Source organism: Rhopilema esculentum, chromosome 15 (genome assembly GCF_057945365.1).
Source record: "Rhopilema esculentum isolate cy_ngs chromosome 15, ASM5794536v1, whole genome shotgun sequence".
Lineage (NCBI taxonomy): Eukaryota > Metazoa > Cnidaria > Scyphozoa > Rhizostomeae > Rhizostomatidae > Rhopilema > Rhopilema esculentum.
The window spans coordinates 8,586,979-8,605,971 of NC_142829.1; the positions used below are offsets into that span (position 1 = coordinate 8,586,979).

The window sequence follows — 18,993 nt, forward strand, 5'->3', positions numbered from 1 at the left end:
AAGACGTAATAAGACCGAACCGGCCATTTCAAGCTGGATATCCGACCGGTTCTTGCAGAGGATGAGCGTTTAGAGTTCAAGCAACAACCAAAGAAAATATGACACTTGCAAATTGAGCTCAATAGGTTACATTAATACAATATATCTATGCATAAAGATACCACAATGAAAGGCTTCCACAGCCATGACATTATCATAACATTACCAATACCGGTGTCACGTCCCTGCACATGCCTCGTGTTCCTCCAAGGTGGCTTGAACGGCCCATCGTTCGCGTAAAAGCCGGAATAAGACGGCATACGTGAAATACAGCATAACGACTACAGACATTATCTGGTGCCAGTAGGAGGATTGGAATAAAAGATACAACTGTAATATCGCTGACGTCAGTTGAAAGAGTACCAGCCAGTTTATCAATCGCAAAGGACTTCCAAAGAGAAACTAAAGAAAAACAAATACCATTGAAAAGTCTATGGTAACTATTGCAAACATGGTTGGTTTAAGGCAACTATTTTCCTTCAGTCAACCGTTCAGAGTTAATAACAGGCTTTGCAGCGTGTTAATGATTGAGAAAACATTAAGAATTATCCTTACGATCCGATTGGATACGTAACAATAGGTCTATTGTGTAGTCCAGCCAATGGGAAATTTAAATGGCCAGTGAAATGCATCGGGATATAGTATCATCAAATAGTCAGGTTGAGTTACTGTTGGGTGGGCAAACTAACTTTAAGTTAATCAATATTCTTTAGGTTACATACAGCATATCCCTGACTGCTTTTACAAACATGAATTGGTGATTTCAAACTTTTTTTGCACAGAATCTTACACCCTGACTGGATCTCCCTAGCAAAGAGTCATTCATGCGTAACTACTATGACCACAATAACATCATTTACTATTAATAAGAGACTGCTTTTCACCTTAACTCTAAATTATCTTAGCAAATCACGATGTAGGCCAGGAAAAGCTTCCTAAGTTTCTCTATATTGATTCCAACATCAGTTCAGTTTCCTAATGATCACATTAAGCGTGAAACTCAAAGTAGCAACTTAGAACCGTCCTGTTCTATACACCAAATAGCGTAGATTCCAACATCAGAGAGTTTTTGTCAACATGGTCGGATACAATACGATTGCAAAGTCTTGCTGTTGACAAAGTCTCTTTCATGTCATAAAGCTATTTCACCATAGATAATGTACTTGACTAGGCAAATATTACAACTTCTAGTGTACAGGATTTCTTAGTAGGCTGGGAATGAGGTCGAGTACGAGGATGGCTCAGTTGTTAGAGGAGCTGACTACAGACCCAAGGGTCCGTGGTTCGAGTCCCCTGGTATGACCAAACTTTCACCTAGAGCGAGGAGAGTTGCCAGCTCTCTGTAATTCCAGGCGAAGGAATCACGGGGTGTGCTTACATCGAGAGGAAGGACCAGCACACCGCTTGATAAGCATATGCTTCTCGGTGTCTTAAAAATTACCTTCAGATGCTAGGTAGAAACAAATACGACAGGTCGTGATCTAAGCAAAGGCACATTTGCTCTCCTGGATATTTTTCTGGTTTAGCAAGAAATTAAATTTGCACATTTGCGATCCACACTTATCATTCAATCATTCAAAATGGCTGTAAAGCTATCCTGGCAAGGCGTCAATGGATGTTTCCCGGCTGGCCGAGATTCCTACTTCACCGGGGAAAAACCCCGGGAAGCTTTCTCCATATAAACACGTTCTTACAAGTTCAGCAATTAGTGTTTTGATGCCTTAAAACAATATCAAAGTTTACTTACATAGAGTCTCGACTGAGGACCGTCTCCTGGTACGGCTGTGTTTTGTTTGCCAACAGCTTTATAAGAGACTTTGTAGTGTTTCACTATAACACCCTGGGGCCATATGGTTAGAGGCGACCATCTTTAAAAAGAGAATGGTGGTAAATCAGTTAATACAGTTAGAAAATAAATTTAGTACCAGAATGAAAATATAATAGTTTGATTGTTAAAAACACGACATTTCGAGCATGTAATCGTTATTCTGGATTATGTACCACACGCAACGTACATATTTAATTGTAAATCAGTTAGGCGATAAAGTTATGGAATGGTATAAAATAACTAATGGTGGTGAGTTAAGCTAAAATCTATAGTCGCGTTAGTCGTTGCTATTCTAACAATGTCCAGCACAATGAGGTTTCGGCCATTTTATGGAAGATAACCGGACATATGTTTGGCAGGCGCATTTGCCCTAGACTTCGTTAAGATTGTAAAAACCAATTCGACTCCCTCCCCCGACCTGCTGTCTAATTTAAGTTTGAAGCATATCTTTCTAAATTTACAATCTTATCAATTCTATCATCCCAGTGGCATTTAATGACGATGAATGCCCTGTTAAATCTAATAACAGTAAAATATTTATTCAGCAAAGCGAAATCAATAACAGGTGCCTGAACAAAAAATCAGGACTTTTTAGGTACCAGAATCTTAATTCCATGCAGGATGTTTTTTATAAATGCTAACCCTTCCGTGATCTTGAGTTAAGTGTGACGTAGCGACATGTGCAAGTCCAAAGCATAATGCAACAGGAAGTGCCCAGTCCCTTTATTAGCCCACATAGTGCCCAGTCCCTTTTATCATTATTGTCAGAACCATCATTAATCTCTTGCTTACTGATATCTTAATTGGCAGATCTTTTCTGATCTTTTAGCAGCAGTAAGTCGAAAGTGAGTTTCTTTCTTGCTGACTATTCCATATTGCTTATGGAAAATGTTAAATGAAGTTCTTTTCTCTGGCCAAAAACCAATCTCAATACATTTTATAACATAAAAGTTGCTTTGTAAAATAGTCAATACAAGTCGAGCACCACATTCTACCGAAAAGTCAGCGACAGCGAATATCTACGACATATAGGGACAGCAGAAAGTAGGGAATACATCTACCAAGTCCAACTAAGCTTGTAGAGAGTGTAGCAAAGCTGGTAGCACAAGAAAGGACAAAACTTTTCTGCTACGACCCAGATCGGCAACGAAAAACCTACTTTCATTTGAGTAGATTAACAACTGATTGAGTAGCTTTTGAACAATGGGGAAAGATTATCCAACGATATTAACAAGCATTGATTCTCTAGTAATTCCCTGCTCCTTGTGGATTATACATTTAAAATTTTCCTAGATTTCAGCAAATGGTACAAAATATCATAATATCACTTAAATGGATTACAAAACGATTTCTAAGGCATGCCATCAAAACATGGGCATAAACCAATGACGAGAGAAAGTGGCCTTAGTTTTTCATTAACTCTGCATTTATTTTAATTCATCAGTGGTTATCTTCTTGCAATTTGGTCATATTATAGGCGATACTCGAAGCCGATTATGCATCATGTCATTTCTCCTAATGAAAGGGTGATGCCAGCAAAGCCATCGAAATCAAACAATGCCGAAGAATATTTCAGACACACTATGAGACCATTTCTGCCTTGCAAAAGCACCTGATTATAATCCGTCTTTAAACAAATTTCTCGAAAACTTATCTCTTCCTTATGCAATTTCTTGCCCTTAATAGAGATACCGTTTTTGATGCCGGTGTCATATGCGTTTCGGTAACCTTATGCAAAACGGTCCGGGTACACTTGTGCATAGGGTACCAAATCGCATATGACAGCGGCAGCACGCCTATTGTTCTTCAAATATACGCAATACGAGCATGGGGGTTATAAATATTAACAAAACTTACACCCTACAACATCCATTTTACAACAATGAAGTATTAGACCCCCTTGGAAATTTATATTAGTGTTTAAAGACTTTATTGATATCTGTACTTAGATCTCCTTTAAATAGAAAATATTTGCTGTTAGGACGTTTTCTACATACAAGTTCAGTTCAGTTGCTATATACCATAGCAAATTGCTTGTTCTTTGAGACAAAAATATTTCATAATTTCAAGCTGAAAAGGAACTTTCAAGTTGAAAAGAGCTCTTTATATCAAGTACTCACTAATGACTTTTGTATCAGAATTTCTGCCAAACTGTTAACTTTGTAAAACTGGATAAAATCTGCCAAAAAGGAAGATTACCTTTTTTGGTCTTAATCTAATCAAGGTCTCAAAGATAATTTCTGAAGTGCTAATTTCTGAAAAATTGACGCGAACATGCGAATAGGAAAGGGCAAAAAGAAGGAAAACCAGTAAATTTCGTGTATACTTACACGTGTTGTGTTTCCCTGTGTCCATAATATCGTTTCCAAGACCCAAGATGCACCGCACACCGATGCAGGGCGTCAATATATACGAATGGCATCAGATGGCCGATAAGAAGTACGAATGAATTCCACCAAATAAAAAGAACGTACTGTATGGCCCAGTGAGGATCGTAATAAAATGAACCATTCTAAATCAAATAAAGTATTATCTTTAATAACATATAGCAGTCACTACACGAGTGTTAGAAAGCAAGGATTCTAAGCTGGGGAAATTCGCTTAGGAGTTTCAGGAGAGACTTCAAATACGATTGACAAACATTCATGAAAAAATATGTATAAACAAGGCCTTTTTGCAATACATATGTGAACACAATTTGCAGCAACCTGCAGCCTAACAGTTGCATGATCCTTGAGGCGGAAGCAATTTCGAGTTATACTGGGTTGAGAGGCCAGTGTTGCCAGAAGGGGCCACGCTAGAGACATGGTTGCCTTAGTGAGTGCAAACAAGGAGAACATATCAAGGTCGTAAGACATACCTGAGTAAATTTTACTGGGATGAATCCAACGTAATAAGCACTAACAACAGAGCTGAAGATGACTTGTTTGATTCTCAAATTAAAGTCCGTTCGTAAACATTCGGCTTCGTACCGCACACTGTCAGGAGACACAGTGCAGTGGTTTTCCACACATCTCGAGCTGTCTTCTCGTTTCAAATGACCATTATTAGTAATATTACCATTCTGAGTAGTAGCTTGACCGTTTTGTACCGTTTCTTCGACCTTGTTCTTTTGCTCGCATTTCGTCGGTGATATGCTGCCCAGCTCACTCCCTAGCGACTGCGGAGTGGGTCTAGCTAGCAATGAGGTATTACTGGCGATCAAATCCTGGACTGCTTGTAACTGGTGAGAGCCAAGTCGTAGCAAGACCTTATGACCATAGGGGTTGAGAGTGAAGCCAAAAGTTCCGAGATAGACGGCAAATCTGCAACAAAAGTAGGAAGGATAACAAGATTTTATAAAGAAATGCTAAGTCAAAGTCTGGAAAACTACCCATCTTTCCGGACAGTATCTTTGAGCTCCAAAAACATTGAGCCCTTAAAAAACAATTTCTAAAGTTCCTTTTTAATCATTGGTCTATAAAAAGACCAACCTTCACTTCAATTTTTTGTTCATGTGCACGCTGCGACCAAGCGAACGCTATTTTGAGACGGCGCTGGTCGTAAGGAACACATTTCGCTCTCCTTGTTAATAGGCTGTGTTCCTACTCCCAAAGTGACTTTGCGCAAACAAGGTACGATACGAGGAGCCAATCAGATCTGAAAACGCACAGCGCATGCGCGAATGATTAGAAAAAACTGAAATGAAGGCTACTCTTTAAAGTAACTGACCGTGCGACCATCGTGTTTTCTTGAATATGTGTTAAGGTTACTTGGCAAAGAATTGAGAAAAACTGTCAAAAATTGTGACACAAAAAGAAATCACTTACGGATAGCATAAAAAGAGCACATCTTCAATCGAGCTGTTTTGCACCACGCAGCAAAAAGACCAAATACCGGCGGCAATCATGAGAGCAAAAAACAATGTCTTCAAAACGATCTTGGCCCAATAAGCAGATGAATGAACTACTTCAGACGCCAATGTCTAGTAATTAAGATTGACATGTTGATTGAAATGGTTATCAAAGGTGGATAAAAGAGACAAAGGTATCGAATAAGGTTATATATTAGTATGGTCTGGTTGTGTAAAGGATCTTTATAGCTTTATCTTCCATTCAAGCAAGACAATTTTGTTGCAGACGAATTCCAGAAACTATTATAAAATGCTTGATGATCGCATTGAGTGTGAAACTCGGAGATGCAACTGATAACCATCCTGTTCTATACACCAAAAGCGTAAACTTGGTAATACAATACTTGAAAGTGAAGGCGATGACCTTAGAATTCATTTCTTCTACGAAAGGGCTTAAAGGAGATACTTTTTCAATGTACATATCAAATTTTCCAAGAACTTGTTCCTGGACTGAACTGGTCCATTACTTGAACTCTGACAAAGATACTTTCCAACAGTAAAATGTTGGTCCTGGTCTAGCTTTAAGTTGTTTTTATCATTTCTTTTTATGTTTGATATAGGTATCGTTCACAATTATCTATGATGAGCCTCAGTTTCGTATTTTCCAAGGAGCACTTTAAACATTCAACAACTTTTTAACTCTTCAATATACAGCCCTTCATTTCCATTTATCAACACCTTGCCTGTTCGTGATTCTTGGAAATTACACCCTTTTCAAGAAAATTAAAATCGTTTCCAAACACCACGTGACTAGAAAAACAGATACCAGACTGTGATAATTTGTCATGGTCTCAAAAAAGGGTAAGTATATGACCATAGGTAATGGGGTATTTTTACTTAATTTTGCATGCCATTAAACAACCCCTAAGCCAACGTTCCCAAGTATTGGCCCTGTTACCTGAACTGACCTGCCATTCAGCAGGGAGATAAAAAACAACAAGGTTGATCACCTTTTTCACAGCCAGCCATGAAATCCTTCTTGAGAGAATGATAACAATGAAGAGTGCCAAGTGCAAATCAATCACATATGCATTCTAAAAACAAAAACATAAAAGCCAATAACATGTAGTTGCATGTTGTTTAAAGCAAGATTGTACAATATACAATGCAGCCATTATACAATATGGCTGTTAGGATGGATGTCTAGAGGTGTAGATCCCCTTTTAAAGCAGTCACAGTTTTGCTGATAGTTTAAATTTTTTGGATATAAACAAGTACAAAAACAGGAGTAGAGACAGGAATAGGACCATAGCTTACAAAAGAGCACTGACAGAAACTAAAAACTTTTCTTCCTTTATGAAAAAAGCATATAGTCAAAAAACTGTATGTCAAAGTTTCTTGTTACTTTAAACATAAATCAATCCTTGCGCATAGTTTCCCAACTAAACAGGGAAAGGATTTTCAGATATAAAAGGAATTTCATTTCTGCAGGTTTGACATATTGCAATATGTTTAAGGCAATATGTCCTGATGCATTTCACTGGCCATTTAAATTCCCATTGGTTAGACTATACAATAGACCTATTGTTATGGAGCCAATAGGCTAATTTTCATTGTTTTCTTGATTCTAAAAACGCTGCAAAGCCTATTGTTAACTCTGGATGGTTGACTGACAGGACATAGTGCCCTTAACCTCAAAGTTTCACAGAGAAATCAAAAGTTGTTAAATTGCTTTAGCACATAGCATCTGTATGCCTAAAAATTCAGAAACCCGATGTGCATATATAGAGAGATCACACCAAATCACTAACAGCATTTTGGAAGTGCTACTGCATAAATGTGTTTTCCTTTTTTTAGACTTTTCCTATAAACAAAAATAATTTTTACTAAATATATAAGCAAAAAAATTTTGTATCCTCTACTTTTCGTCATAAGTAAATACACAAGGGCTTTCAAGAAATCTGGCTTTTTGATACTTCAAGAAACTAGAGCCAGAAAAGCCATTTCTGGGCAGAACAACCATTGGTATGCAGAGGATTGCATGATTAAACAAATTGCTATAAACTTGGAACAATCACTTTTTCCAAATATGTCAGAATTTTGTGGAAAAACATAGTAAAAAACATACACATTGAAATTGCTCAGACTATGGGCTATTGGCATTAAAAATATCTAAAGCAGAACTGATAAGGGATAGATATTAAAAAAACATTATTGTGAATAGCTTTCATTGCATAAATATTTAAGCTACAGTAAACACCCACATAAAAGAATCTAGTGGATTAAAAGACTACAGGCTGAAACTATGAAATCTATAGACCCCCATTGCATAGGAACCCATCCAGCCTAAAATCTGACATAGATTCTAATTTGTAGAGATCACTAAATTACAATAAACTCTAGTTGCTTAGTCTTTGTCATTGAACCTTCAACTGATATCATAGATCCTTTAAAATACCTAGTATATAAATACAGTATTCAATACTATGTTCAGTGTTTCAATATTTGTCAATTCCATAATTTATATCAATATTTAAACCTGTGTAAACAATATTATGATAAGGTGCCACAAAATACTCACTGTTTTGTAGATGTTGACAAATTGCATCAACATTGACACCATCAGATAGCCAAATAGCGCTAATTCAAATTGCATGGGAGTGAGTTCAGGCAGCATTGGTACTGGTTTGTGATAGATTGGCACAATTGTGAGGTATGATGCTAATGTAGCCCCCGCAGAACCATGAGATGCTGCTATACTTCCATTCCTGAATATCAATACAAGTATGGTTAGGTGAGAACTTTTTCTACACAATATGATATATATTTAATAATTAATTATATAATACATAATTATTGTATTATATGATATTTATATATTATTATATATTTATATTGTCAGAACCATAGAAACTATAGTACAAAACACAAGCAGACAAAGGAAAAGCACACAGAGTAAGTAAACTAACTCCATATGCCAAAAGCATTCAAATTTTCTCATTCAATTCTAAAATTCAAAGTGAGTTGAAGGGAAGGTATAAATATAGCAAATTTAGGTGAAGCAACATTTTCTTCTTCAGTATAATTTTTGGTACTTTATGTGCTGAGCTACAGTAAATTTGCAACATTTACAACAGGTTTTGCAAATGATACATTGTTTGTTGTTTCTGTCTATATTTTACCATTGTTTTTGTTTTCATGGCATTGGAGGTACAGAACAAACACTAAGCTCAGCCTCTTTTACTGAAATTCAGTGATGTAAAAATAAAAGTCATCTTGTGGATTTTGATTTTCAGATTGTATTACCAACAACCCATAAATATTCATAATCCTGGCATCGTACAATTGGGGCTATTTGAGTAAATATTACTAAACAGAATACAGTATCTTGTTGACTTTCTAAAGACTGGAAAAAAGTTTGAGAGATAATACTACATGTAACAGAAGAACAAGAGAACTCATTTAAGGTAGTATTCATCTAAAAGAGAGGTGCCCATTAACAAAATGCAGATAAAGTTAAAGATATGCTCTAGACATAATCATGATTTGCATCTATGAAACTAGATATGATCCAACTAAAGTCTGGATAGGAATAATTTAACTAAACAAAAATAATCGAACTCAGGCACTACATTGCTGTTGCAAGATTAAAAGGGTTGAAAATGAATTTCCAATAACTGTCTAGATTTAATGCAATAAAATTCATTTTTGTAAAAGATTTGATAAAGGTGCAAAGTAGAGAATAAAGAGATGTAAAATTTATAACTTATATTTAGAAATAACTTATATTGTCTTATACTGGCCACAAAAACATTTTATAAGTTTAAGTTTAGACTGTAAATCTTAGGTCATAAAACTGACTTGCCAACTTAGATATCAAATTCTGTTGTTAAAGAGTTATTCGAGTATAGATAAAAATTGGTTAAGGCACATCACATTTGATTTCTTTCTAGCCTAGCACAGTTGGGAAATGCTTACACTGTTCAGCACTAGACTGAAAACTATGACAAATTGCAGTGGGGAAAATGGATCACATTCAGATGCAAGCATAAACAGCATTCACAGTTTATCAGAGTATACTTGAAATGGAATAAGCTTTATGTAGCTCAGCTAAATTTATCAATTAACTATAAGAAATAGAACTAAAGAAAGATACTAATAGCAAGCAGCTTAGGCCCAACATCTTAGATTCAAATCACCCAAAATATAATATGGGTGCACCAAGTATCACAGGGCATACACAATTCTAGGGTTTACAAGGCCATACTGAATTATAATCTTTGATGACATCAAGTGAGGGAGGCTCATAAACATTGATGTTGAGAAAAGGCTATAATATGATAAATTTTGATCAGGAAACCCTTAGTGATACTTAAGGCTAATATTATATATCAAAATTTAATGAATAGGAAATAAAGTGAGGCCTTGCCATTGAAAATGTGGGTTCAAAACATTTTTGAAGCAATCAGCTTGCAGTTTGCCCCTGATAGGCCAATAGTGTTATGAATCACAAAATTGTGTATTGTTGGCCTCTTTGTTGGTAAAGGGATTATCAATAATAAAACGAGATAAGTCTTGTTACAAAACAAAAAGTTTGTATTTGATTAATCATGTATCAATATAAACTGTTATTGGTATTTCTACATCTCAAAGACATCAAATGAAAATCGACAGAAAGGCATAACCGGTAATATGAACTGCATTTTAGTCTCTGAGATGTTTATTATTAGCAATGGTTTATAACACAGAACTCAAAACATAAAGGGTTATCTAACATTGCAGAATCGAAGAATCCTGGATGAAATTTGTAGTGGTTATCGAATGACCGGCTTATTTAATAACAATAAACTATATCTTATTTTCTGTTGATGCAGGAGGGTTTACAAAAAACACATCAATATAATGAGTTTCACGGCAAAGTAAAGTACACTGCCTTGAATCGACTGGCATATTGTAGATCTAACCTAGACAACAGAACCAATCTTTCTAGTCTACAAAATCACAATAACAATGGCCTAAGGGCAAACATGACAATTAATCATCAGTGTAAAAAGCTTTATTATACCTTTCTGCGAGCTTTATGTTCCTTACAGCGCCTTTGTGAGCCCCGAATTTTCGAAGGACTGGCATGAACCACGATTTACTCTTCCAATTATTGACAGATTGAGCAAAGTAACGAATTGGTAGATAGGCCAGCAGATACACAAGCAGCATCGGAAAAATAATACACGGAGACGAAGTGCTCCTGAAAAGAATCCTCAGAGCATATAAAATAATAGCCGTTCCAAGGACAGTAAATCCGCTATTTTCGTAACTTTACTGCATAAATCTTTAGTTATTTGATCTTTACTTCACCCACTGCTCTTCATCCTGTCACCTCTGTTCTTGGACGCTATTACAATTGGTCAGCGGTAAACCTCCTCCCAAGTGCCTTTCTTAGAGCAAAAAAGGTTTTGTGATGAAGAAAGTCTTCCTTTCTCAGGTGTTGGAATTTAAGCGTGAAATTAAATAGATTGATTGCTTGGTAACCAGTAAAAGGAAATCGACATTTTGTAAATCATTACTTTAGCTTAATGTTTGGAAAATGTGGAAATCTTTTAATTTAGCAATTTTTGCTGGGTAAAAATTTTCTGCTCCACTGAATGTTTCCTAAAATACATAAAAAGCATACAACACGGATAAGAATTCTCTAACTTACACAAACGCTTCAAAATTGCCCTCGAATCATTAACTTTGCCATGGAGAATTTGATACCCAGGGTACACTATGCGTTGAAGCAATGCATGATCATTGTCAAGCCTAGGGCACATTGAACCTGGGCTTCTTGCCTCCTTAAAAAGCCCCCTTGTGGACAGGCCCCACGCAGCAGGGGCTATAGCTCCCTCACATTTTTGCAATAATAGGTAAGAAATTTTTGGAACTCTAACGCAATTTTGAAAAGTTCACTCTAACGGGATCCTAAGAAGTAGCAGGTACTTCTTGACTGGAAGCCCTTCTTTGTTCATTTTCTTGGTGTTATATCTTGTTTATGGAAAGTTGTATTTTGTAACTTGGTTGGTTTGGTGTTTAAGTATCCTCAAGCTAATTGTATCTATTTTTACCGTAATTGATAACCAGGCTGTGTATCAACAATAAGTGGAAATTAGTAAGCACTCTCTACAAGGGACATTTTCCGGCATTCTAAAGGGCATGGCCACAAAAATTTCCTGTCACATCCTTTTCAGCTACCCCACTTTAAGACTGATGCGCGGTGCCTGTTTCTGGAGAAAAAATATATTCGAAATTATTTGATTTTGAATCTCTCTAAACGAACTGAATATTGAATAAATATCGAAACGAAAAATATTGAATAAGGTCCCAGAGGCAATGTCGTAAAAACTGTCCCATTAGTTATTGAGATAAAAGATAGGTTGGCTTCAAGAGCATGCAGACCGAGTACGAACAACAATTCTCGGTTCTGACTCGACTTCATCGACTTTTTATCTCGTCCCTACAGACCTTTGACAAACATGGACCTCAGACTTGCTCTGACCGTCCAAACAACATTGTCCTAAAGATTTGACCGGCGAAACCATTTGATCGATCATTGATTAATACATTAGAAAGAGACACATAGTGCCAACTGCAAGGGAACCTAGATACCAAATGTCACATATGATGCCAAAACTGAGCCTTTGCATACTCTTGGTCAGCAAGCCAGCTTCAAATTTTGAGCTACCTGCAGCTAGCAAACTAATAGACTGCGTGTAAGCCAGAGAAGTAGCCTTTGGCGATAAATTGTACACAAGCTAATTTACTAGATATTTGGTTTTTTGTTAGCCAAGATATTCATTATGCTAGAATTTGGCTAGGATTGCGCATACCCCAGATTGAGATAGTTTCATAAATCAACAGCAGCTGGATTCCAAGAGGATTTCAATAGAATCTGGCATTGTAATGGTCGTGAGTGAATTTTTGTAAAAAAAAACGATTTTCTTTAGCAAATACCAGCATGTTTATCTGGAATTGAAGTACCAAAGATATTTCAAGAACATTCCGGATATCAGCGTAAAGATCTGTATAAGCTATTTGGCTGCAAGTTTCTTTATCTATCTTCTTTATTTACTTATCAATTCAATTGATTTGAATGTCTTGAGAGTTTATAGATTATTTAAATAGCCATACAGACTGATATGGACCGATCATCAACATTTTCTATAAACACAAGCAAAAGAAGATTAAACTATCTACTTTATTCAGGGACACAACCATAAACAGCTACTAGGATCCGGAAAATTGGTGGAATTTAGAAGGCATTTCGAAACAAGGTGGAAAACAAGACTAATTAACTTCAGGATCATTTTGCTTTCTTTCCTTCCAGACTTTTGTTTTATCTGAAATTCATGCTTTGTTTTAGCCAAGTTACAATAATAAAAATCTATTTTGACCGCATAACCTACAAGAATACAATAAAATGCTATGAAAATTCGACAGAGTATGGCCAGTGAATGGCCTAAATTGCGCCGTTTGATTTTGCCAGTTGGTTCCTGCTACTTTGGCCTCATTCGAAAATTTTCAAATCCAAGACCATCTTGCTGTGCTATGTAAAGATACCTCAGCCAAATTAAAACATTCAAATTATTTGTACATTTTCATGGGTTCTTTTGGATTTTTATATCCAAACCCAAATATTCTGAAAAATATATTTTCATGACGTCATTCCTTATCAATTTATCCTTTATCCTTTTATTTTACGTTAGTTCTCAATATTTGAAGCCAGGAGCCGATCCAGGCTGGATTTCTTTAGGTACAAAACTTCACGCCAGTTTCGCGATACATTCGCGAATGAAGCTGTTGTTTGTCCACATTTTTGCTTAATTAAAACCTAGATACAGCCCACGTAAAGAATACAGTCTGTTTTTTCTATAATTTGTTATTTGAAAATTTTCTGTAAACTCCAGGGAAGTTCTATTTGCATTTTAAAGTCATTTAAAAGCAATTTGAAAAGCTTTGAGGTACTTTGCCAGTAAGCAGACGTGTCAACAATTCTTTCTTGGCTGACCGGAAACTTCTCTTAAGCACTGAGTCTATTTCAAGATTTCTGTACTAAAAGTGAACTTGCCTTAAAACGGGCCAGTGCTCATGACTGTTCGATGATCCTCCTGATATGACGTCGTTGCTCGTATGTTAGCCCTAGCTAGGCCCTAGGTCAAGAACTCTTAGAAAGTATTCCTTTACAAATGCCCACAAGTAAACACAGAAATCTGGACAGTGAAGCGCCGAACGATTCAAAATTATCAGTTTTAATTTATGCATTGGGGTGAAAATGTTTCAAGTGTTGTATTAAGTATTGCTTTCAACAAAAAGCTTCATTCATTTAATGCAATTCATTACTGATATTAGCCACAAAACGATTAATTTCGGTTTGTTTTGTACGAGAATGTATCCACTGCTTATTTGCTAATAATTAGATATCTACTGCCATTCTAGCAATCAATTATTTCCCATTTATCGATTTGTTTTGCTGATGATCTGGGATCATTTTGTGTTGTTCTTCAATCCCAGGATACAGTTGTCAGATCTGATAGCAAAGGCAACAGCTTTAGGGGCCGCCTTTTTGAACGTATGGCATGGGTGAGATACTGCTGGTTGAATAAGCTGGATTGAAAGACCAATTTTATTACCCAGATTTGACAATGGACTTATTAGGCCCAGAAGCCTGAATTCAAAAAAAACTTTACTTGTTGTATTCACGTTCCCATAAAGTTTGAAGACCAACAAATGTAAGATGTACCATTATTTACAGTGCCAGATCAGGAAAAGCATGGTTGTATGACTTTTGTTGATAAGGAGAATAAAGAGAAGAAAGGTTTAATCGAAATCCTCGCCAAAGGTCGTAAAATTGTCTGAATTACCCGCCAAAGGCAGAAGCGTCAAGCTTATTTTTTGGCTGGGCAATAGACAAAACCTTACTGCACAGGAAGGCCAAACAAAAGTTAATGGAAATAACCGGCAAATTTGGAAATGTCCTGTAAACTGCTTCAGCATTAGAGAGTTACTTAAAACAAGTTAATGTGAAATGTTATATTTTTGTTTGCAGAAAATTTATCCATTCTTTGTTTCATAAGAACATGCACTGTAAGAATACTGAGACTCATCTTTACAAAAAAGAAACTATTTTAGAACAGTCCTAGCAATGCCCAGCCTCAACTGGAAAGTAGAAGTAAAACAATGTGTTTTTGAACATTTTCTGTCATGCTAACAAAACTGGGCAGCTTCTAACAGCAATCAATGTTGAAAGAAAAACAACATTAAGACTCTTTTATAAACAGATTGAGTTGACGTGCAAAGTAAGCCATGAAAAACATTCGCCTTGATTGTTATTTTGACTTGACCAGCTTCATAAGAGAAATTGTCAGCTGACAGAAATGAGTGCTCGAACACAAGTTGCTAATTCTTTATTGCTTGTAGTTTCAAGAAATTTAAAGTTATTGAGATCGGCAAAAATTTTTTCAGGTTTTTCAGGATGTGGTTCTTGTGGAGATCAGGGAACCGTAGCTCAATGAAATTCAACTATCGCACACTTCTGCAGCCTCATCTGGTGCAACAAAAAACAAGTAAGTAAAAAACTGGAACTTTTGTTGATCATCTTACAGCCGAAAACATTTTTCCTGAATTTCCCTTCCAACTCTGTCAAATCAAGACAAACAATCTTGAATTTCTTCCGACGGAAACAAAATTTTGCAAGTGGGAAGATCTGAAAGGTGTTATTAAGTTCTGCTTTTCAGTATTAAATTTTGCAAGTAGTTGACGAATTTCTTCTTTAAGAGACACACAATGCCTTAAAACATTTCCTCTGCTAAACCATCGCACTTCTGTATGATACAGAAGATCACTATAATCCATTTAAAAATCCACAAACCTTGCGATGACATAAAATTCGCGACTTTTACAACAAACTTCGTTACATTCTCATTACTACTTATTTTGGAGCAAAAAACATTCAATGATGCAGTTATGCTGGCGCATACGTCTTGATCAACTTTTGGCTTTGGAGTAGCAGTGCTAAAGCCTATGCTGATATTCCCTTGCAGGCAATATCTACCCTTTTGGCCCTACATACCAAACATAAGTTTTAATCCTAGTTAATATATGCAAAGTTAGAGGAACCACTCTTGCAAAGCCCAATCTGGAGCCACTCTTTTCATCCTTCATATTGCCCAAGATGTCTTTATGAAATAGTTCAAAAATATCTAGAGCAAAATGGTTTTGAGCCAAAAACTGTCAAGTCGCTATTTGCGTAGACTTTCCCTACGTCTTGTGAGCCTCTGCGTAGGCGACAGACGTTCCCTCTTAATCCCAATCCCCTCCACTATTTGCGACAATTTTCTCTCCAAAGAACCAATCATTAATGTAAGTTACATCGATCACCTTCTATGTTGCGGCCACTGTAGAAATCATCCTTCAACATAAGAAGTTCATCTAATGGATACGTGACAAGCTATTTAACGGGGATTTACAGTCTGGGAAACGCTTCTGGCACTTTTGATAACGAAATGTTTCAAAAATACTTTTAGTTTTAAGAATGGTTCTATGAAAAATCAGTTGCAAAGAAAGTATGAACTCTCGTGCTTTTTAACTGTCGCAGAAAAATGATGAAATATCTCTGGCTGCCATCTTTTTGGTCACAAATTTGTGTGCAAGAAACCTTGGCCAATTTCTAGCCAAAACGAGAAGCAACAAGAGAAAAACTCTCGCTAGGGCTACAAAAAAGACATTTAGCCTTTAGGCCCACATCTCGATGGTAGTTGATGGAACAAGTGATAGCGCATTCTAATATTCTCTTTATCTCTACACGTAAAGAAGCGTAATAAGATTTCGAGTTTTCATTCCTTTCTATACAGGCAACAAACAGGATCTCTTTAGCTGAAAGTCGTTTATACCAAATGGATGGAGGTTCATGAGAACTGCCAACTGGATGCTAAAAACAATGTGTAAACTTTGCAAGTGTTCTGCAAACAACTTGAAATACAACCTATGGAAAATGTACATGATTACAAATCATCTATCAATCAGATTCTAACCACAAGGAAACCTACAAAAAACATGACCTCAAATCGGGAAACTGAAACTGTCAGATGCATATCTTTGAAAGCATATTGGAGGTCAGTAAAGGCGTGAAAGCTGCTGATTAAGAGATAGCTGCTTGGCTTTTGGTGCAGCAAACGATGGCTTTACCATTACGAAGATACCATGGATTTGTTAATTTCTCTAAGTTTCCTTCTGGGAAGGGAAAATTTGGTTATGGTAAGAAGCCTAGACATACGCCTGAAACTAGAAGAGAGGCCACAAGAAGAGAGCGCTTACGGGTAAAGGCGCTCTCGCAGGCTTACGATTCTCTGCAACAAGTGATACCTTTCGACAGCGATACAAAAATCACCTACTTATCCATACTAAGGGGAGCCGTTGCGTATATCAAAGCATTGGAAATGATTCTGGGTGTGAGAGAAGACATAATGTTGACAAAAAACAAGAAAAAGGGCAAGGCACCAACAGCGGAAAAAGAAAATCAGCAAGATGTCATCACGGTGAAAGAGGAAGTTTTGTAAAAATAAGGCAGAAATGTTGATCTAGCTTTGAGAGAAGCAATCGAGAAACAGTCAAGACTTGTGTCGCACACAACAGGCTAACGGAAATTCTATTTTAATATTGTCGTTTGGGCCTGGAACGCCCTTGAATTGTGGTATTTAAACTTTGGTGGCAACTCCAATTGTTTCTGGATTTACTGGTTTAATTTTAATTTACGTTAGTATGAAATTAACTGTTAGGGAAAAGAAGTTTATGTAAATCTGCACATTATTTCCATACGCAACTTGTCTCTGTCTTTCTTTAACATATTTTTGTTTTGTGCTTAGTTTTGTAAGAATTTCTTTATTACGTAGAGATGAAAATCACAATGCCTTAGATTACTTAAAGTGACTTACTGAAGATGAGAGATGGGAAAGGGGTAGAAAAGTAAAAATCTTGTTTATAAAGTTGTTTTCTACTGTTAAGCAATCTAAAAATACCCTTAAAAGTTTAAAACTACTTGTAATTTTGCTTGTTGTTATTTTGATTCTCACAAGAGACTTAACATAAAGCGGTATTAAGTTCTCAAGCAGGTTCACTGGTTTAAAATCTTAGCACCATTGAAAAAGGGACCAAGATCAAGTTCAAGTCCGTGTTAGGAAAATAAAAAACGGATTAACAATGTTTTTGATTCAAACAAGGACACTACCAAAAAATTCGAAGTTTTTCTCGAAGTTTATTTCTTTGCATCATTGGTAAAAGCATAGCTAGATAAAACATTGTACACCCATCTGGAAGGGAAAAAATCAGTGCCTTAGTTGATTTCAGCTAATTTAAGCCCTCGTATTTCCATCTTGAACCAAATGAAAATAAGGAGATATTTCTTATGCTAATTATTTGGGAATGGTAGGTATGAAGCAAATGGCACAAAGGCTTGTTGGTTACCCTTTGAAAACATAACATTATCGGCCCATAAGCTCTATTTACACTACACAAACTAGCCCGGGTTCACCGGTACAGATTCAATATGGATCCGTTCTAGTGTAAACACTCACAAAAATGATTACAGATCCAAATAAGTTCATGTTTACACTAGAACTTTATCGGAACGGTTTACTAAATCTCATACTTTGAGAGCTGGACCAAAGTTTTGAGAAGTCGTCATGTCAAGAAGCATTTTTTGTAACTTTGAAAGATATTTCATTTTTCGCCATCGTTTGGCAAGATATTTTCAGAGATAAAAATTTATGGTTAGGATGTCTAAGACCCCGTTTACACTGTCCCGTGCAAGTTTGGAACCGTGACAAAACTGTCGCGGTTCGCCCTTGCGTTTACACTAGCACTGTGGAACCGTGACGATTTTGCTCTGCTATCCGGAACAGTTTTGACCCTGCTTTGAAAGCGAACGAATTTTGTACCGTCACGGTTCCTTTTTTTGAACGGGACAGTGTAAACACCTATCCGAGACGATTTTGTCACGGATTCACAAAGAGGTCTTTTGTATGGCTGTTTCAGGTAATCGAGGCTTTGATTGTGGCGTAACTACGTTCTCAAATTCTGAAGAAAAGGAAATTCTGAAGAAAAGACGACCACAGAAAAGGCTTGTAGTGTTTCTCAGTCCAAGCCTTGATTAGACTTGGCAGTTTTGTAGTCTAAAATAACACTGAAAGTTAAAGCCACCTTGTCTTTCGTCCAAGTAAAGTTTTAATCGGCCTTCCGCTCCGTTTTAACTCACAATAAAAATTCG

At 36.5% G+C, this 18,993-nt stretch overlaps 1 protein-coding gene and 1 long non-coding RNA gene across 2 annotated transcripts; one reads left to right on the plus strand and one right to left on the minus strand.

Annotated features, from left to right (window-relative positions):
* Positions 1–112: 112 nt before the first annotated feature.
* Positions 113–11,087, minus strand: LOC135685117 (transmembrane protein 39A). Its single transcript, XM_065200925.2, has 8 exons — positions 10,765–11,087; positions 8,281–8,467; positions 6,710–6,793; positions 5,677–5,831; positions 4,728–5,172; positions 4,198–4,379; positions 1,787–1,907; positions 113–441 (listed from the first exon to the last, which is right to left on the minus strand). Exons 1-8 carry the CDS (start codon positions 10,911–10,913, stop codon positions 217–219), a joined length of 1,548 nt encoding a protein of 515 aa, XP_065056997.2. The 5' UTR covers positions 10,914–11,087; the 3' UTR covers positions 113–216.
* Positions 8,457–16,910, plus strand: LOC135685122 (uncharacterized). Its single transcript, XR_010515963.2, has 3 exons — positions 8,457–8,493; positions 15,195–15,295; positions 16,583–16,910. It is a non-coding gene; the product is annotated as an uncharacterized LOC135685122 (long non-coding RNA).
* Positions 16,911–18,993: the final 2,083 nt, after the last annotated feature.

What these genes read in the sequence shown, in the direction of transcription:
- LOC135685117 (XM_065200925.2), bottom strand. Translation starts at nt 10,913, where the DNA reads ATGCTGCTTGTGTATCTGCTGGCCTATCTACCAATTCGTTACTTTGCT. An exon ending in AACATAAAGCTCGCAGAAAG is followed by an intron (nt 8,468 to 10,764) that starts GTATAATAAAGC and finishes ATTGATATTCAG; the next exon opens with GAATGGAAGTATAGCAGCAT. An exon ending in CATGGCTGGCTGTGAAAAAG is followed by an intron (nt 5,832 to 6,709) that starts GTGATCAACCTT and finishes CTTAATTACTAG; the next exon opens with ACATTGGCGTCTGAAGTAGT.